Source organism: Pinus tabuliformis, chromosome 6, assembly GCF_031772625.1.
Source record: "Pinus tabuliformis cultivar Carrire ecotype Pingquan chromosome 6, CPIR1, whole genome shotgun sequence".
Classification (NCBI taxonomy): Eukaryota; Viridiplantae; Streptophyta; class Pinopsida; order Pinales; family Pinaceae; genus Pinus; species Pinus tabuliformis.
The window spans coordinates 1,965,342,609-1,965,364,855 of record NC_142292.1 but is presented as its reverse complement, the minus strand read 5'-3'; the positions used below and the strand labels follow the sequence as shown (position 1 = coordinate 1,965,364,855).

General features: G+C 40.3%; 1 protein-coding gene across 1 annotated transcript in view; it reads left to right on the top strand.

Moving 5' to 3' along the window:
* LOC149267050 (uncharacterized) overlaps window positions 1-21,340 on the top strand; it is a 122,270-nt gene extending 100,930 nt beyond the window's left edge. Inside the window, exons 5-6 of the mRNA XM_089431353.1 lie at window positions 20,214-20,484; window positions 20,630-21,340. Of these exons, the coding sequence (XP_089287479.1) occupies window positions 20,214-20,484; window positions 20,630-20,790 (432 nt within the window). The 3' untranslated portion in view covers window positions 20,791-21,340. The remainder of the gene's footprint in view (window positions 1-20,213; window positions 20,485-20,629) is intronic.
* The last annotated feature ends 907 nt before the right edge of the window (window positions 21,341-22,247 follow it).

The following is a 22,247-nucleotide window of genomic DNA, read 5'->3' as shown; positions in this document are numbered from 1 at the left end:
TCAAGGTAACACTATTCATTTGCAAGAAGTACTATATGTACCTGATCTCAAGAAGAACCTGGTGTCCATTTCAGCCATGGAGGACAAAGGATTCAAGGTGGCATTCATCGATGGAAAGGTATGTGTTTGGAAAAGAAATTTTAAAGATGCTTTTACTCTTGGGTTCAGGGTTGACACTTTGTATCAAGTTGGAGGAAGTCCATTGGGAGCCATGTCTTGCGACACATCTCTACAATTTGAACTATGGCACCGGAGGTTTGCCCATCTTCATTATAAGGCCCTACCCGATGTGAGACAGATGGTGACAAGTATGCCCGAGTTCAAAGTAGATCATGTATGTGTATGTCCGGGATGTGCCGAAGGATTCTTACAAGGGGACCATTCCCCTCAAGTAATAGTAAGACCACAGATATATTGCAATTGATCCACTCTGACATATCTGGTATGATGCCCGTAAACTCTTTGGGAGGATACTTATATTATCTCACATTTATGGATGATTATTCTCGCAAGACCTGGATCTACTTCTTGAAGAAGAAGGATGAAGTGTTCACCTGGTTCCGACACTTCAAAGCCTTGATCGAAAACCAATCCGAGAAGAAAATCAAGATAGTGAGGATTGATAATGGGACCGAGTACGAATCCAATGAATTCCAAGATTATTGAAGAGAAGTTGACATTAAGAGGGAGGCTATAATGCCATACTCTCCTGAGCATAATGGTGTGGCTGAAAGGAAGAATCGCTCTATTGTAGAAGCAGTTTGTACCGTGCTTCATGATCAAGGCCTTCTGAAATTCCTATGGGCTGAAGCTGCAAATACCGCCGTGTATGTTCAAAACTGATGCCTTCATCAAGCATTGGACTCCAAGACTCCCGAATAAATGTTCATTGGTAAGAAACCCGATGTCTCTCATTTTAGAATTTTTGGAAGTCCCATATATTTTCATGTGCCAAAAGAGGAAAGAAGCAAATTGGGTGCATCTGGGAAGAAAGGAATCTTTGTGGGCTATAGTGAAAATTCTAAGGGATATAGAATTTATGTGGCTGGTCAAAAGGAAGTTGAGATAAGTCATGATGTCACCTTCAATCAAGATATGGCCCTCAAGAAGATCAACAACCTTCCTATCCTAAGGAAGGACAAAGAAGCTGACACCAGAAATTAGGGTGCAAAAGAAGATGAAACGATGCCTGATGTTGATAAACCTATGGATCCTATTGATCCTCCTCCTCATGAGCCCTCCTCCTCCAAGAGGAGACCCTCATGCTTAGGGAGAATCTCAAAGATGCTGATAGACACATTGCACCAAGGGGGACTTTCCGTGAAAGCAAGAAGCCGAACAAGTATCAAGGATATTTGACTGACATGAGCACTATCATTCAAAATCAGCCTTCATCATTCGAAGAAGCCGTGAAGCATCAAGAATGGAAGGATGCTATGAATGAAGAATACAAGTCAATTATGAAGAATTATGTCTGGGATGTGGTCCGTAGACCCTAGGACAAATTGGTTGTCACCTCTAAGTGGCTCTACAAAATCAAGCATGGAGCTGATGGAAGTGTAGAAAAGTTCAAGGCTTGCTTTGTTGCTCGAGGCTTCTCTCAAAGGAAGGTTTAGATTACGATGAGATATTTGCACCTGTTGCCTAATACACCACCATCTACTCGATCATAGCCCTTGCTGCCTCGCAAGGATGGAACCTACATCAGATGGATGTCAAGATCGCTTTCTTGCATGATTCAATCAAAGAGGAAGTTTATGTGGAACAACCCGAGGGGTTTGAGGTTCATGATCAAGAATCTCATGTATGCAGGTTGAAGAAAGCTCTCTATGGATTGAAGCAGGCATCTCGGGCTTGGTATGAGAGGATCGATCGCTATCTGATGTTCTTGGTGAACTCCCGTCCGGACATATGTTTTACAGTGAACACATTGAGCCAATATATGGTTGAGCCTCATCATATACATTGGATTGGTGCCAAGAATTTTCTGAGATATCTTCAGGGCACAACCACTCATGGAATGAGATACACTGCTAGAGATGTGAGGCTGTATGGTTATTCTAACGTTGATTGGGCTGACAGTGTGGTGGATTGCAAGAGCACTTCTTGATGCTTTTTTTCTTTGGGTTCTGCTTTGATATCATGGATGATCAGGAAGCAAAAATCGATTGCCTTGATCACTGCCGAGGCCGAATACATAGCTGCTAGAATGGCCTCCTGTGAAGCTGTTTGGTTGTGAAATCTCTTCAGTGAGTTGTTTGGACATGTGCTAGATACCACTGTGATCCTTTGCGACAACCGGAGTGGGATCCGATTATCAGAGAATCTTGTGTTTCATGATCGCTCCAAGCATATAGATATCAGGGACCACTTTATCTGGGATATGGTACGATGAGGAGCAATAAGGCCCCATCACATTGGGACTAATGAGCAGGTCACTGATATTCTGACAAAGCCCCTGGGGAAGGTCAAGTTCTTGGCCTTCCGAGAATGACTTGAAGTCGTGGAGAGACCCTCTTATGAGGGTCCTGTATGAGATGGACATTGAGCTCTGGGAGCTCCGGGGGGCTTGGGGTACTTCTTGGAGCGATGAACAACCATAGGGTGAGTGGTTCAGCCTTCCCCTAGTGGTTTGCTATGTACAGGGTGAGTGGTTCAGCCTTCCCCTGCGATACCCCTTGGCGACATGTACGCATGAGTGGTTCATCCTTCTCCTGCTAAGACATCCTACCCATGCAGTCTGGGACTCATGGGAAGTACCTCTCATCTGGCCAATGAGTAGGGAAATGAGGATAGGGACCATAGTACTACCGATGGACGCATCGTGTACTACCGTACTCCCTATGCTAGGATGACCGATATTGATCTGGGATCAATTGGAACTGACTTCGGGTTAGTAAGAGTGGTATGAGACATTCTCTTTTGATTGGAACTGACTTTGGGTCAGTAAGAGTGGTATGACACACTCTCCTTTGATTGGGACTGACTTTGGGTCAGTAGAGAATGGTATGATACATTCTCGATCACTTCTTCTTCTTCATAGTTCAGTAGAGCAGAGCAGTGCATTGATGGCAGAGATAGTATAGATTGGCAGATGGATTAGCAGATGGAGTTCTCCCTAGTTGAGAGGGAGTGTTAAAATTGGCAACTAGGGCCAAACTCCACATGGGTCATCTTATTTATGACAACTGATATTTTTCTTGGATTCCTCTCTTCGAGAGGTGTAGGATTGATCTAAAGATCATCCGATTCTGACATGTACAAATGAAGTTATGAATTTATTTTGATTATGGTCAAATTGTCAAGGTCGGCTAGCAAACTTATGTAGGCTCAGAAACCCAATAGTCACGTCTATTCATCCTCAACATTGCATATAAATAGAAGGTGACTTAGCCTCATTTGGACACACTCATCTTCACACTTCTCTCTCTCTCCTCATTGATTGGGTATGGATTTCTGGGCCTCTCTCTCTCTCTCCTCATTGATTGGGTACGGATTTCTGGGCCTCTCTCTCTCCACATGTCCGAAATTTCAGGAGAGCGAAATTTCAGGAGGCTGGCATTTCAGGAGCGAAATTTCAAGAGGCCGAAATTTCAGGAGACCGAATTTTTGGACAGTTTGATGAAGCATTGACCAGCATGTGTTGACCTCCTTTGACTGCATTTTTGTGAGGGATATCTCTGTTTGGGCAGGCCACATTTCTGGACACAAAAATTGAGGCTAAACATCGACTGTAACTAGGGCTGACCGCAGGTGGGCTGTTTGACCAGACTTTGACTGTTTTGAAGGTTGTTTTATCTTGTTGTTTGGAGGCCGAAGTTGACTGAAGTTGACCGATTTGCCAAGGTTCAAATCTGCCCTGTTGACCAACGTTGACCTTTTTGGTTAGGGCTCTTTTGCCGCCGTTATAAATTATCAGATTTGTAAATTGTACTCTCTCTGCTGAACTATTGAAGACTAAAAGAAGATTTGATAAAGGGTTTCCTCACATTGGGGTTTGTCCCTGGCTAGTGCCACGTCTTGTGTCCTCTTGTCTTCGCTTGTCTTCTACTATTTATGTTTACTATCATGTTGATGTGATTGCTAATCTAAATATTGATACTGGGCTAATAAAGAAATTGAAGTAAAATTGCTCTAAAGCATAGAACATACCTTTGTTGCCTAAAATCTAAGTTGCATGAAATGGGGAAACAGGATGAGTTTTTGAAATGGGCACGGGTACGAAACGTGACCTCCCCAAATTTTGGAAACAGGGAAACGCAATATATATATATATATAGATATATGTATTAGGACATTTAAGAAATATGTGCAATCATAAAGCATACATGATACATTCTAATTTATTACATTATCATTAAATTGTCAATTGTCAATGCATAAACTATAAGTCTCTAAATTTACATCACATTTACTCGTGAATGATCACAGAATGAAAATAGCAATATGCAAAATCAGCCACGAGAAATTTCTAATTTCTTGTCTTGTGCTTGATGGGGAATCTCCTCCTACATAGTTGAATGACCTTAGTGGTCTTGATTAAATACAAGTTCCATACCCTAGTACCCTAGGTGCTCTTTATTATTGAGAGTCTCCCCTGCATAGAGGGCTTGGTTCTCTTGATTAAATACAAGTTCCATACCCTAGTACATGACAAAATCCAATGGAAAAATTGCAATCCCCCCAATCCTGAAACCCTGAAAAGCAGATAAGTCTGCTGGATTTTGAGTGAGATCTAAAATTCTACTTTCTCCATATGAAATCCAATGAGGGCGAGACCCCTCTCAAACATCCAGAGTCATTTCATGGTAATGTTAAAAGTTCAAGTAAAAGGATGAAAATGAAAGATAAAGGAGAATGTCACACTTTAAGAATTTAACATTACCATGAACTACATATCAACACTAGGGCCGTAGGCTTGAACATTAGGCTGCCCCACTAAATTAGAAGCGAAAAAATAAAAAAAATAAATAAAAGAAAATGTCATGTGTTAACTGGAAACTCCATCGTACAGCCTGAAAACTTGTTTCCGGCCGTACTGGCCACGTTTCCCCAGCGTGAAATGGGCCAGTATTGACGAAAACGAGTTTTTTGGCCGTACGGTATGAGTTTCCTCATTTCTATATTGTTTCCAGCCGGAAACGGAGCCCTAGGCAATGTTTCCTGCAACTTCGCCTAAAATTAACAATCCACCACATAAACCACATTACATCCTATAATACTAGCATCCACAACCCTTGGGGGTTAGAGCCTCATCTCCATTAGGGACCCTATGTGTTAATTTTAGGTATGTTCTATGCTTAGAGCAATTTATTTCAATTTTCATAGTTAGCTCAATATCTTTTCCAGATTAGCAATCACATCAGCATTAAAGTAAATTGCAGATAGAACATAAACATAGATCGCAGAAGACAAACCAAGACAAGAGGACACAAGATGTGGCGCTAGCTAGGGACAAACCCCAATGTGGGGAAACACTTGATCAATTCTTCTTATATGTTCTTCAATAGTTCAGCGGAGAGAGAGAGATAGAGAGAGAGATAGTACATTTGCAACAGAAGTCAACACTTTGACTTATCTAAATAAGAGCATAGATCATCTCTAAGAAGATGATACATGTGATAGCTGAACTCAGTTGAAGACATGCTGCTTCAACTGATTCTCCAAGGTGACTCCTTCACCTATCATTGTGCTGCACCTCGTCATCATGCTGCACCTCACCATGCTGCACCATGCTGCACCCATCATCACTATGCTGGACCTCATGACCATGCTACACACATCATACTGCTGCATCTTATGCTGCCACTGCTGTCCCATGTGTCATTGTTGCACCATGCTGCCACAACTGTCCCATGTGCCATAGCTGCACCATGTTAGCCACTGTTGTCCCATGTGGCATACAGCTGTCCCACTGTTAGTGACATTGCCATTCCATGTTTGCTTGTTGTCCCATTGTTTTGTTGCTGTCCCATCACAGCTTGCTATCCCAATTGTGCCATCATTGCACTATGCCATTGCTGCTAGCACTGTTGTCCCATCACACTGCACTGCTGCACTGTTGCTCTCTGGTTAGGGCATCACCTACAACCCTATTCCTTCACACAACTCAGCAATCAACCCTCCAAAAGACTGTGGTTTGCCAAGGGAGTATACCTTCACTCCTATGCTACGTTTGTCTGCTCAAACGCAGCACATAGATGGCCTCTAGCTGCTGGCTATGGCCTACGGCCTAGCCCAACAGTTAGCTATAGCTGCGGCTCCCTTATATACCACCCAAACAACCCTTAAACTTACCTCAGAAATATGTTGTCCATACAGCGCTTCCACGCTGTCTAGGGCAACCTCCTAACCACGGTTCCAAGCCTTCTTCTCCACGCAGATTTCGGAGCTATACTTAGAGATATATATCCACACATGGATGCGTAGAGCTGTCATAGGTTAGGGCTTGCTAGGACTGCGACTAGGGTTGCTAAGACCTCCTCTATAGCTGCGTAGATCCTCCTTCTTAGGACTGCATTAGGGTATCCTCCTTAAGACTGTGTTTAGGGCTTCATACTAGGGCTCCTTTACCTTCTGCGTTTTAGGGCTTCCTCTCTTAGATTTCGCTTCCACTAAAACCCAGAACAAGTGGAGAGAAATCAAGAGTGAAGTGTGTGAGCAAATGGCTCTCAAGTCACCTCCTTTTATACTAAAAAGTTGAGCACATGTGTGGGTTATTTGGTTGCTGGCTGACCTTGACGAATTGTCTTATAACACAAATAAATTCATAACTCCATGAATACTTACCGGAATTGGATGATCTTTAGATCAATCCTACACCTCTCGTTGAGAGGGATCCAAGAAAAATATCAACTGCCATAAATAAGATGACCCACATGGAGTTTGGCCGTAGTTGCCAATTTTAACACTCCCTCTCAACTAGGGAGAACTCCATCTGCTGATCCATCTATCCGACTATACTATCTCTGCCATCAGTGCCTTGCACTGCTCTGCTGAACAATGAAGAAGAAGAATTGATCAATAATGTTTCATACCATTCTCTACTGACCCGAAGCCAGTTCCATATGAAGAGAGTGTGTCATACCACTCTTACTGATCCTAGATCAGTTCCAAGAGAGTGAGTCATATCACTCTTACTGACCTGAAGTCAGTTCCCATTGATCCCGGATCAATATCAAAAGAGAGTGTCTCAAACCACTCATACTGATCCTAGATCAGTTTCATTGATCCCAGATCAATGGAGGTCATCCTAGCATAGGAGTACGGTAAATACAACAATGCGTCCATCGATAGTACTACTATGGTCCCTAACCCCATTTCCCTGCGCATTGGCTAGATGAGAGGTACTTCCCATGAGTCCCAGACTGCATGGGTAGGATGCCTTGACAGGTGAACCACTCATCCTGTCCCTAAGTCGCCATAGGGTATCACAGGGGAAGGCTGAGCCATTCACCCTGTACACAACGCACCATTAGGGGAGGGTGAGTCGCCCTATGGTCGCTTGTTGCTCCAAGAAGTACCCCAAGCCCCTCGGAGCTCCCAAAGCTCAATGCATGCATCATGCAGGACCCTCATAAGAAGGTCTCTCAACGACTCCAAGTCATTCGGGAAAGTCACAAATTTGACATTTCCGGGGTTTCGACAGAATGTTTGCGACCTGTACATCAGTCTCAATGCGATGGATCTTCCTCGCTCATTGATGTACCATATCCCAGATGATCTAGGTGGATCTTCAGACACCAGTGGCATGGAAAAGGCTCAAAATTCAAAGTGGCGGAAAGACGATTAACTTGACATCAGATCGAAGTGCTCATCGCCCTGATTCCAACGGTGCGAATGACACTCCAATCCGAGTCCGGATGAGGAAGATAGAGGCAGTGAAAGTTGGGTTGACTTTTGCTGATTGGGTAGGATTAATGAAGACACAATTTGGACTTTTTCCGACGGACAGAATCCAGCCAACTCCAACCAGATTCCAGGCGAAATTGTCGCCTGGTTAAAATGACTCCTTTGGTCAAAATCCGGATTTTCAAAAATGCCCATGTTTTTTTTTAACAAAAAATTATTAGAAAAAGGGTGGCGGGCCACCAACCCCGTCACCCCAATCCTATCCACATGAGTATTAGTGGAGGGGTGGGCCACTACCCTTGGCCCCTCCCACGGAACCATTGTAACTGTGCAGTAAAGGTGGGCCGGCCCTTGGGGCGCGGACCCAACCTCAAACCACGCCACTTTATGCGTATGGGCCACCGAAACAAAGGGACAGGTGAGGTGGGCAGGCCTAGCCCAACCTCCCTTCCCATTTAAATGATTTGTTATGTAAAAAAAGGGAGGAGGCGGGGTTTGACCGCCCGACCTCCTCCCCAGCCCAACCTCCCTTCCCATTTAAATGATTTGTTATGTAAAAAAAGGGAGGAGGCGGGGTTTGACCGCCCGACCTCCTCCACAATACTTGGATCCTCAACCAACCCGCCAACAGAGTTTTTGTGAACTCCGTCCATTTTTTAATTTAAAAACTTAGTTCATTAGTGCACCCAGGCAGAGAGGAGAGCGCACGTAGTTCGAGGCAGGGATTTTGCAGGTGGACCAGATTTTCACTTTGTCAGATTTTGACAAATTTTATATGGTTTCATCATTTCTCGACGCCACAAACGCAATGGTGTTGTCCGTTTCTCCATCAGAGTTCTGCATTTTTCAACCATTTTTCAGTATGGAGGTATAAGACTCCTTTTTTGTAATTGATGCTTGTACTCTTCTTTCTCATGCCACTTAATGAATGAAGGCCTCCCCATTGATCGAGCAGGGCTCGGAGACGTAGTCCAAGTCAAACGAATTCCGTTATCAAGTTTCTTGTCTTTTTTCATGCTTTGTGTTTCTCCTCTTCTCTCATGTCCACATTAAATTTCTATGTTTAAGCTACAATTTATGCATGTAATTCTTTAATACATCTATAAGCAAAAGATTCTTGGATCACCAGATAAGGTAGTATCTGATGTCTATATGCTGGAGCAATCATAGAATACGAGATTCCTCAACAATCGAATCCCCCCTGGTTGACATAGAAGATCACAGTGGTATCCATCATGGGTACAAGCAACTCACTGAAGAGCTTCCACAACTAGGCAGTTTCACATGAGGTCATACTCGTAGCTATGTATTCGGTCTCAGCAGTGCTCAAAGCAATTGTCTTTTGCTTCCTACTCATCCAGGATATCGAAGCAGAACGCAAAGAGAACCAACACTCAGAAGTGCTTTGTGATCCTCCACACTGCTTGCCCAGTCAGCATTTGAATAATCATGCAACTTCACATTTCTGATAGTGTATCTCAATCCATGAGAGATTGTGCCCCGAAGATATCTCAGAAGATTCTTGGCACCAATCTAGTGAGGCTCAACCATATATGAGCTCATCATGCTAACTGCAAAACATATGTCCGGACGGAAGTTCACCAAGGACATCAATGCGAATGAGTTTATGAAACTTAGAGGCATTTCCCAAATCTAGTTTGGTATCCCTACCACATAACTTCTGAAAGTTAAGCTCCATCGAGGTAGTCGCAGGCTTGCTGTTCACCATTCCAAATCTCAAATCTAACTCCCTCTTACTTTTGCAAGTGAGAGGTTCTACACCTGTCAGAAAGAGGTCGTCCTCAGAAGGTGTCGGTATGAGAGGTCTATCATCCACAACCTTCAAGCAATGGTTTGGACAGGCTTCACTCCTAGTGAATCTCAGCGTCATCAGACAGCTATCAATCCTCTCATACTACGCCCGGGATGTTTTGCTTCAAGCCATAGAGGGCTTTCTTCCACCTTTATACATGAGATTCTTGATCATGAATCTCAAACCCCTTGGGTTGTTCCAAGTCTGTGGACCTGCTACATGAGGGGAATGGTTCCCTTGTAAGATTTTCCTTCGGTACATCTCAGACATGTACCTTCATGCTCTTCTTGAATTCAGGCATCCCTGTCACCATCTGATTCACATCGGGTAGGGCCCCATAAGTAGACCTCTGGTGCTATATATGAGCTGTGTCAATTGACATGGTCCTCGATGGACCATCCTGCAACTTGATACAAATTTCCAACCCTGAACCCATGAGTAAAAGCATTTCTATTTTCAAACATGTACCTTTCCATCGATGAATGTCACCTTGAAACCTTTGACTTCCATTGCCAAAATGGACACCAGGTTCTTCTTGTGATCAGGTACATAAAAGAGATTTTGTAGAGGAATCGAGTTACCCTTATTCAATTGAGGGGTAACATTCCCTACACCCTTTCCAGGATAGGTGGCATCGACTCCAAGTATAATCCCATGATTGTTTCCATCTCTACCAAATTAGAGAGAGCACCCTTCTATCCGATGAAGTTCCTTGAAGCACTACAATCAATAAGCCAGATTCCCAAAGAGTTTGAAGGAGAGGGTCAATACAAGATAACACTTCTTTATCTTATTAAAAACAACATTCGATTCTTCATACCTGGGGTTCCTTGCTTTCTTTGAAGAGTCGGCTGTTTCCTTGATGACCTGCATTAGCTGTCATTCCTTCGATCATTGAAGATGTCCTTGGAATGATTGTCATCTTCATCAAGTGATGTGTCCTTGCTATTTGGACACTCCTTCGCATAATGGCCAAACTTATTGTAAGTAAGGCATCTGCCTTTCCTTCCACCCTTAGATCTGGACTTCCCATTGAAGTGATCTTTAGGTAGGCCATCAGAAGCTTCCACTGCGCCATACTAATAATGTTCTCTGCTTTGAATTCACCCTTGGTGAATTTGAGGAGGGATGAGGAACCCATTGAGCCTTTTGTCATTTCCCAACTATCTTCGGTGATTTCTCTTTCACTCTTGCTTGGGCTTTGTCTTCACCTCAGCTCTGATACCATGTTAATTTTAGGTATGTTCTATGCTTAGAACAATTTATTTCAATTTTCACAGTTAGCTCAATATCTTTTCTAGATTAGCAATCACATCAGCATTAAAGTAAATTGCAGATAGAACATAAACATAGATCGCAGAAGACAAGCCAAGACAAGAGGACACAAGCTGTTGCGCTAGCCAAGGACAAACCCCAGTGTGGGGAAACCCTTGATCAATTCTTCTTATATGTTCTTCAATAGTTCAGCAGAGAGAGACAGAGAGAGAGAGAGATAGTACATTTGCAACAGAAGTCAACACTTTGACTTATCTAAATAAGAGCATAGATCATCTCTAAGAAGATGATACATGTGATAGCTGAACTCAGTTGAAGACATAGTAACATACTGCTTCAACTGATTCTCCAAGGTGACTCCTTCACCTATCATTGTGCTGCACCTCACCGTGTTGCACCATGCTGCACCCATCATCACTATGTTAGACCTCATGACCATGCTGCACACATCATATTGCTGCATCTTATGCTGCCACTGCTGTCCCATGTGTCATTGTTGCACCATGCTGCCACAGCTGTCCCATGTGCCATAGCTGCACCATGCTAGCCACTGCTGTCCCATGTGGCATACAGCTGTCCCACTGTTAGTGACATTGCCATTCCATGTTTGCTTGCTGTCCCATTGTTTTGCTGCTGTCCCATCACAGCTTGCTATCCCAATTGTGCCATCATTATACTATGCCATTGCTGCTAGCACTGCTGTCCCATCACACTGCACTGCTGCACTGTTGCTCTCTGGTTAGGGCATCACCTACAGCCCTATTCCTTCATACAACTCAGCGATCAGCCCTCCAAAAGACTGTGGCTTACCAAGGGAGTATGCCTTCACTCCTATGCTGCCTTTTTCTGCTCAAACACAGCACATAGATGGCCTCTAGCTGCTGGCTATGGCCTGCGGCCTTGCCCAGCAGTTAGTTGTAGCTGCGGCTCCCTTATACACCACCCAAACAACCCTTAAACAACACTGTATTCTCCTTCAGATTTGCGGCCTTCCTTGCCCAGCAATCTGCACCCAAGACGGCTCTCAAACAAGCCTCAAAGCAGCCCGCTGTAACCTACAACAACTCGGCCTCTCCACAGAAATACCACGCTGCTCTTTAAGCTCCCCCACGCTGTCCCTTTGGCCCTTCAAACTGCGGCTAAGACTCCTGCAATCCCTGCTCTAAATCTGCACTTGAAACAACCCCAAACAGATTTGTCTAACCCTTAAACTTACCTCAGAAATACGCTGTTCATACAACCCTTCCACGCTGTCTAGGGAAGCCTCCTTCTCCACGCAGATTTCAGAGCTATACTTAGAGATATATATCCACACATGGATGTGTAGAGCTGTCATAGGTTAGGGCTTGCTAGGACTGCGGCTAGGGCTGCTAAGACCTCCTCCATAGCTGCGTAGATCCTCCTTCTTAGTACTGCGTTAGGGCATCCTCCTTAGGACTGCGGCTAGGGCTGCTAAGACCTCCTCCATAGCTGCGTAGATCCTCCTTAGGACTGCATAGGCCATCCTCCTTAGGACTGCGTTTAGGGCTTCATACTAGGGCTCCTTTACCTTCTGCATTTTAGGGCTTCCTCTCTTAGATTTCTCTTCCACTAAAACCCAGAACAAGTGGAGAGAAATCAAGAGTGAATTGTGTGAGCAAATGACTCTTAAGTCACCTCCCCTTATACTAAAACGTTGAGCACATGTGTGGGTTATTTGGTTGCTAGCCGACCTTGACGAATTGTCTTATAACACAAATAAATTCATAACTCCATGAATACTTATCGGATTCGGATGATCTTTAGATCAATCCTACACCTCTCGATGAGAGGGATCCAAGAAAAATATCAACTGCCATAAATAAGATGACTCACATGGAATTTGGCCCTAGTTGCCAATTTTAACACTGTGTTATCTTGAACTTCCTAGAATGTGTTGAAAATCAAAAGTTTTATCTTTCATACAATATGTGGGATAAAATGGCCAAGGTTGAGATTAGAGAGCTTAAAAAATTAATACCTGGGCTGATCTATTTCGTGCAACAATTATTTTGTACCCAAAAAATTATTTAACCAAAAAATTAATTTTCTGAGCTGCTGAAAATAAACACACTGGTATTTTTAACTTTCATAATAAATTTGTAGCAGAAAATACTTAGAAAAATTAGTCACAAATAGCACATAAATATGCCCAATCAAATCTTCCTTCATTTTTATTACTTAGGAAAATTAGTGCCTTGACCCACAGAGAAATACACAGAAATTACACCAATAATTGAAACTGGAAATAGCCCACTGAGTTCTCGGCCCAAGAGAAATTTGGCTTCTGGAAATTTAGTCTCCTTGAATAAATTCAGCCCTAGCAAATCTTGGCTTCTACTTGTGAATTTCGCTCCCCTTAGCTGTACGGCCCATGCACTGGAAAGACTCAGTCCCTCCTGGTTGGCAACTCAGCCTCCTTCCTTGCTCCACATGGCCCTTGGCTGAAACTCGGCCTCAATCCACAAACACAGCCTACACAGAAAACTCATCCTCTTCCTTCAGGAACTTGGCCTCCCTCTCCAAATTCTCAGCCCCGTCTAATTTCCCTTCTTGAAAACCCTTGTTGGACACTTTCTCTTTTTCTTCAGTCACTCGACTATCTCATTCCTTGAGAAAATCTCTTTTTTCACTCACAAATGTTGTTGTGTCTTCATCCTTTCCCGTAGGCTTCCTTTATAAACTCTCGTTGAGCCAAACCCCTTATCTCCAAAGTGATAGAGGGTTATGATTAAATCCTAACCTGCTTAGATCAATGGTGGAGATTAGATCTAAGTCACTTAAATAATTAAATTATTTATCCTTAGAAACTTTAGCCCAATAGCCAACATTAATCAATAAATTAATTAATGTGCTTTTCCTAAGTTAAAACTTAGGAAAGAAATCATAATACTTGCTCCTCTCGAACAAGCACCCAAAGAGGATTCTCTCCTGCATGCTAGACACTTAGCCTATGCAAGAGAACTTCCAATGCCACAAACATCAATAGAAATTGTTCTCTTTGAATGCAATTGGAAGTTCCTTGAAAAGGGCTTTGATACCAATGTAATGAATCAATAAGTTCATCAAGTAAATATCCAAAATAAATAAGGAAATAATAAAGAATCTATATGGTTAAATTAATGTATTGAATAGTATATAATACAAGATGATTAGTCAATTGGGTCTAGCTTGGGTAGTTGAGATGAGCGTTATCCTTTCTGCCTAAGAGTAATTTCTTAGGTGACATGTTGAGCTCTTGATGAGCATGCTGTTGTATTGGTCTTGTACCTTGAAGAATCAGGTTTACCTTGGATACCATCCTTGGAATGAGGGGAAGTGCTCAATGGGTTTCTATGGGATATGTATTCCATCATACACAAAGAAAATGATATTATCATAGCATGCAAAGTTGTGTATAAATATATGTTGAATGATCACATTCTTGAATTGAGATGCCTTTTAGGCATTTGACATTTGGTTATCTATTATTTATTAATTTTATTTATATTATTTAATGTAACAAATTGTCTGTAAAGATACTATATTGTACATGTTATATGAATGCTTATTTTAATGAAGCTTCTTAGACATAACTTCTTAAATGACTTTCCTAACATGTTTATTGACTAGTTTAGTTCTCTTATGGATATTGGGATAGTACTAAGTAGATTCTTGTACACATGGAAAAGGGGCAGTTGTATTTGGTCTTCTCAAAACTTTCCTGATGAAACTTGCATTGTCATCCTTCATGATCTTTCTTGGGAAAGCCATGCAACTGGTGATATCTTTCTTAAATGACTTTCGTAGCATGTTTATTGACTAGTTTAGTAATTAGTTCTTCTATGGATATTGGGACAGCATTAAGTAGCTTGTCATAATTATGGAAAAGGGGTGGTTTGGCACTGTTCTCAAAACACTCCCCATAAACGCTGCATTGTCATACTTCATGATCTTTCTCAGGAAAGTCATGCAACTGGTGATCTTTCCAGCAACAATGCCAACAGTGAAGGTGATTTGCAAAGGACAGAAGTGAGCATGTTTGGTTGAAACACTAACACTGGCATTCGTTTGGGCTTTCATTCTGATTTTTGGTCATCATGGATGAGATCTTTGGAGATTTGTTTCCCTTCAGGACCTGCTTTGGGCTAAATTGCATGGGACATTGGTGATGCACATTTTCTTGTACACATTGTCTGCATACCTAGTGTTAGCCACAATTTACAGATATCCATCTTCACTAATGATAACTTATATAAGGATTGCCTTAATTTGGAAGGATCTCAGTATGGCATATTGAAGGAACCCCATACAACCACGTTATCATTTCTTGAAATTCAAGAAGTTTGGTGATTACCTGATCCTCGACTTATTGAACTCGTGGTTCCATTCTTTTTTTCAAACTACATTATTCTCTCTTCTTCCTTGATCTCAAAATCAAATATTTGTACCTAGTGTTTTCTTTTCAATATCAAGCTTCTTGTAGTCTTTTGTTCCTCTTTCATTGGGGAAGGCCCTTTTTTTTTTAATTTTGAGCTGTGGCGGGTTTGATCAAAATTTGAGAAAACTGATTCATCTCAATCTGCAACCATTTCTTTTGAGTGATCTGTCCTGATCAACACAGACTGCTCTATTTTGGATATTCGGTGGGTAGATTGTCTTGCCATGATACGGAAGAAATTTCAATTAAGATGCCACAAGTGGGGTATCTATTCTACCAAAGATGCCCAAGACATGCATGCACCTGGCCCTACCTGATTTTTTGGAAGCACAGGTGCAAACATGATCACAATCACAAGCATGAGCATGGCATTGGTGAGATTTGAACCCTGGTGGGGGCAATAAAAGCACCCTGCTTTTACTGACCTGGCAAGCCATTGTTCACAATCCTCAACCATTTAGAGATGTGTTTTAGCTATTTCTATCAATTGGACATAATTTTATATTCCTCACTGAAGAAAACTTATGAATTCTGATGATCATTACATACCAAGTTACCTGGTTGGTACTTGTGTTTGAATTAATTGATTGTAGAACTGGAAAATAATTGGCAGTGCAAAAAGGTATGAAAAAATTCACTGTGAAGATTAGAAGTTTAGGAAAATGCACAAATACAAATTTTCAAAACTAAAAATTATGTTTACAAAGTATTTATTTTTTATTTTTATTTCTTCTTTGGTTCATGGTCCCCGTGTTAGTTTTTTAGTAGATTGGACATGCGTTCAGTGTCTATTGGAGTTTAAGAGGCTAAGGAACGCAGGAGGATAATTATCTTTAAGACCTGGAGAAAGTTTCCAAGGAAAATCCCTTAATTAGATTAATTAGCCAATTATATATATTTCCCTAAATCTAAGTTAGGAAAACTGGTTAATTAAATCAGATTAATTGAAGTAAATCAATTTTGCTCTAGAGACTTCCAGAAAAGTCACTTGATGGGGTCAAGATGATTTTAGACATCGATTGTGATTAGATCATGGCCATTAATTTATCAACAAGAGATTATAAGAGCAAATCGATGGATTAGTTGGAGATAACATCACAAGGAGTTTGAATCACCCAGTGGCAGTGATATCAATCACATAGTTTGAGCCTAAGTCTCCTGACATGGGGATTCGGGATTCGTGGTGTTGGATTCGGACACGTTGACCCCCCGGAACAGGACACGTAGGATTCGTTATATATTATTTTATTAAAATATATATATATATATATATATATATATATATATATATATATATATTAAAAATTAGATATTTCTTACACAAATTTTAATTAATGATACAAATTTATTGATTTCAAATATAGATCTTCATCTATAGCTATTAGCATGCATAGTACATACAAAATTCAAATACATGTCAATCTATTATCTATTTCTTATGCTTGGCCCTCTTGCCACCACGAGAAATGTCTAATTTTTTAGTCTTGTTGGAAAATCAAGGTCTTTGTCATTAATATCACCCTCTAAGCATTAATATCCAGAGGTATCTTTGTCATTAGCTCTGTATCTGTATAGGGATCTTTGTCATTAATATCACCATTTAAGCATTAACATAAGATAGAACAAGCACAACATGTCAAGTCAAGATTTTGTTTGAGTGATGCGTACATTTTTAGGAGGGCCATGATACAGGAGTTCGACAACCAATGTCACTAACATCAAGGTACATAGAGGGATTGGTGCTCTTGATTAAATACGAGTTCCATACCCTAATACATGACAAAATTCAATGGAAACATTGCAATCCCCCAATCCTAAAATCCTGAAAAACTGGTAAGTCTGCTGGATTTTGAATGAAATCTAAAATTCTACTTTCTCCATATGAAATCCAATGAGGCCGGAACCACTCTCAAACATCCTGAGTCATTTCATGGTAATGTTAAAAATTTAAGTAAAAGTGACATTCTTCTTAATATTCATCTAGGTTTGAGCGAGGGAGACACCGACATAAGGGTTTCAGCAAGAAATTGAGGAGAGGATTTCCGGAGGAATTTTGCACAAAGATTCTAGTTTCCGAGAGGAAGGAAGAGGCCAAATTATTTTTGCAGAAGGCAGGCTGAGTTTAGCAGTGCGAATTGCTAGAGTGCATTTCCAGAGGCAGTGCGAATAGCCAAAATTGAGTTTTCAGTTGCAAGTGTGAATTGTAGGAAATTCGTGTGATTGCGGTAAGTGCGAATTCCTGTAGGTGGATTACAGGAAAGGCTGATTGCTGGAAAAGGCAGATTCTTGTAATTACAGGAAGTGCAAATTGCAGGGAGGGGGATTTGCAGGATAGCCAAGTGAATTGCTGGAAAGGGTTGATTTGACTTGTAGAGGGAGACTCTTGATTTCCTAGATCGATTTGGTCAGTTACAGTGAAGGAGAAAATTATCGGAGCTTTGCCAGTGTTAGGCAAGCGGTTGATGTACTCTTTAATTTGCTAAGGAATAATAATAAAACTCTCATTTGCAGAATTGGTTTTCCCCACACTGAGGTTTTTATCAGTGTTTTAAAAACCGTTTTTAAAAACCGGTTACCGGTCTAACTGGCCGGTTAGCAAGCCCGCCGGTCTAAACCGACCAAAAAACGCGGTTTAAACGCTGATTTCTCCATTTTTTTGCCCTAACCGGTGAAAACCGGCCGGGCCGGTTTTAGGCACACCCAACATAAAGTTAAAAAAGCATATTTTTTACTGTGTTTGAGGGTTTTTGGGGGGGAACTAAGGGGGAACTAAGGATGTTTGAGAGTGGTTTCGACCTCATTGGATTTCATATGGAGAAACTAGAATTTTAGATTTCACTCAAAATTCAGCAGACTTAATGGTTTTCAGGATTTCATGGTTTGGGGGTAAACAATAAATGCAATTAGAGCTCCAAATGATGAGAAAAACTCCTGATCTAGATCCCATTGTGTTGGACGATATTCATCCAACATCAGAATGGGTGGAGGAGACTAAAGAACCTGTGTTTGAGGCTGGGCTGATTTTGATATCGACATGGCTTTGGCAGGGGATGAAGCAGATTATGTGGTGGCATCAGAACCAGGATCAATAGCGGCATCAAGGAAAGGCAAAGAACCAATGGAAGGCACTAGTCATGCAAGTCGACAAACTCGTGCTTCCATTAGGTCCACTTCTATTGTCATTGGTGGCATTGATACTGAGGTTGCAGATCAGGCTGAGGCATCCTCAGACTCTGAACCAGATGATGTCTATGTAGCTCCTGATGATGATCTTGTGTCTAGCAGTGGTGATGAACTTGATGATTGATCATGTGTACACTGTAGACTTGTAGTAGGCCAATGGCCTCATAGCTTGCAGCATTGTTTTTGGACTTTATAGGCCATTTAGAGCCTCATTTCTGATGTATTTTGCTATTTTGTTGATGATATGTATTGCACTCGGTGCTATTTTGATATATTCACCTTTACATGGTATATAAATGAGCAAACTTTGCATATTTTGTCTCTATTGGCTTGGAATCATGGTTTTACATCTTAAAAATAGTTTTGTTTCATTAAAAATTAATTATTTAATGTATTTTTTTAAAACCGGTTCGTTTAGACCAAACCAGTCCCGGTTAGACCGGTTCCGGTCGGTAAACCGGTTCATTAGGTGGACCGGTCTGGTCACCGGTTCCGGTTTTAAAAACATTGGTTTTTATAGGGACAATTTTTTCAAAAAAACCTGGTGTGAATTTTTTTGTGTGCATTAATTCTCAGTGCCTGTTATTATTTGTGAAGATTGTAGTAGTAACTAATAATTATTTGTCGTAACTAATTTATGAAGACAAATAATCCCCAGTGGATAGAAGATTAAATTTCAATTGTTGCAATTAAGGAAATTTCACACCTTGGAGATCAGTGACCACTACGTCCACGGAATATTTGTACTAGACAGATCTCCCTGAAAGGATCACTTTCTGCTGTCTCGACTCTCAACCATGGAGCCTGACCCTTAGAGAGTCGAGAGAATTGCATCTGTGACTTCTCAATAGCAAAGGTGCTTTAACAATAGGGACTCGATCAACTAAGCTAACCCTTGGAGCTATTTACAAAGTATATTGTTTAAACTTATGATAAAATCTTATTTTATAACTTTAACATAATATTTTAAAGTTTTTATTTTGTTTTGTTTTTATTTATTTTTATTTTCTTCGACTTTTATGGATAAAAGCCAATTTAATCGAATGTATTTCCCAGAAATAATCAAATTCAAATTTAAATGAATTTATTCACCAAATTAAATTAAATATATTCGTCGTGTTATGATAGTTGCTGAATGTCGATTTTTTCCCTTAAAATTTGGCATTCACGGTGACTAAGATGATTTCATGTATGCTTACTTTACTAGGTTATTCGGCCAAATTTCTATTTTTTCCCTTGAAATTTTTCAAACAAGGTAACTAAAATTATTTCATATATGCCTACTTTACTAGTTTTACAGGAATTTCTTAGAAACATAAGCTGGTCTTCCAGTTCTTAAAGTTTGATGTTTCATTAACACACTTGTCCTTTCTGAGTTCTTGAATCTGGTGACATGTTTTTTGATACGTCTTCTGATAAATTAGAGGTAAAATGACACAACTATGGTACTAGGATGAGATGGATTTTTCAGCATCCAATTTATTTTGTTCACAATTAAAAGTAACTATCAAAATTCTATGTTATCATGGGCAATTGATACGAGGGGTTTTCTGAAGTTGCATCTTGCAGCCTCTCTGAAATCATGCTCTTTGTCGGACTTAACTTACTCTTGTAAACTCCATTTCAAATATTTCAATGTCTACTGACTTGCAGGAGCAGCAGCAGAAACAGTTAGAACTTGTATTAGCTCTAGGAAAAGCTGGGAGGTTGCAGAAAGGAGCAGCATACTCTGTTGAGAGTACAAAGAAACCACAAAACACCGAGGTCTCTTCTAGAAAAGAAGTATCAAACATGGTAAACCAGAAAGTAAATTCGAACAGGCAAAATCCGTCCGAGGAAGATGGATTAGCTCGAAAGCAACGGAGTTTTCCAAAGATTTTTGCCCAGCAAAACGGCAGAATTCCTGATGTGCATAATTATAACGGTAAGCCAATCAAGAACATACATCTGCCTAGCGTATGAAAATCCCATTCAAGTGGGTATATTTTCAAATCTGAATCAACAAAAAGTAGACAGTATTTACAATGATCAGGTCGACAATACTGAGATCCAGAGTCTGTCTTTCACAGGTGAAGCAGAAGGCAACCTTTCTGGAATTCTGGAAGCGCAAGGTACTTCTCAAGATATCTGCTCGAGGTCAGATTATGCTGTTTCGAACAATCAGGAGAAAGATGATGATTTGGAAAGCCGCGGAAAGGACAAAGGTTCTCTGGAGGGCTCTGGACTGTAACTGTAAAGAAGGAGAGTTGCTGTTTAAGATTTTATTGGCTCAGTATGATCCCCACTAATGTTGAAGTCCTGGTAATGCATTGTATTGTCATTGCTGCCTCAATATTTAACCTTGGGATGGTTATTCTTGCTGGTGGCATCTTCCCATTTATATTGGTCCGGGCGATGAGAGTGGTGTTGGCTCTCACGTGCTTAGGCGAAAGCTTTTCGTTAGTTTTATCCTTTGAATGATTTTGTGAAGTCCAAGCCACATTTGCTTGAATAGTAACTGTCCGAAACTTGTTCTCAGATGCTTTCATGACTCGTCCTTTGTATCTTAAGATTAGTGCAGAGTATTGAGCTTATGTATCCTTAGGTTTATTTCACTATAATATAGTTGGCGAAGAAGAAATCAGTGGAGACTTTCTCTGTAATTAGAGAACTAGAGGTGGCACTGTCTTTTTTTACCGGGGGAATGAGCAGTGTACAGAGGGATTAATAGATTCAAACGAAGAGGTGTGCAGCATAATTATTGCACTTAATGCTAATTTCTGTTTTTCATTTTTCATTTATATTCTTATGCTTTTAGACTACTTACAGGCGAATCTACATTCTGGAATCTACATCTTACTTACAGATGAATCTACATCTTACTTACAGAGGAACCGCAGTTCTCTGTAACCACAGTTGTGGGTTCGAAACGTTGATCTCCAAATCAAAACATACTAAGACCACTGTGACTAAGACCACTCACAGTATGAACCACAGTTGTGGGACTACTCACAGTGAGACTACTCACAGATGAACCACAGTTATAGGTTCTAAACGTTGATCTCCAAATCAACATCCCGAAAATCAATTGAAACATACTTACGGCCTAGTTTTTTTTTTAGTTTTTTTAGGATTATAATTGTAGATTTCTATTAGAGTAATCTAGAACTGCTATAACCGCTTGGAGTGTTCATATTTTAGTCACTCCATTTAAAATTAACATTGAAAACCTTTTCTCCATGTTTAAGATGAGGTATCCCGTATCCCCGGTTTACGGGAGAGTTATGTCAATGTATTTCTTTATTCTTTGGTGTAATATTGAATTGGAGTATATATATATATTTACGGGAGAGTTATGTCAATGTATTTATTTATTGTTTTGTGTAATATTGAACTGGAGTATATATATATATAATTTAAAAAAAAAATTTAAAAAAATAATAATAATAATAATAATAATAAATTGAGATATATAAAATTTTAAGAATTTTTTTAATAAAATAATATATATTTTATTTATTATATTAGGATTTTTTTTAATAAAAAAAGTCAATATTTTATTTATTATATTATTCATTACTAATTAAATATTAATTTGTAAAACTAAACTTTTCTTTTTAAATACAATTTAAAATAATTTCATTATTATTTTTTTTAATGGAAAACTTCCTTTAAAGTTATCTTTAATTCCAACAATTAAGTTTTATA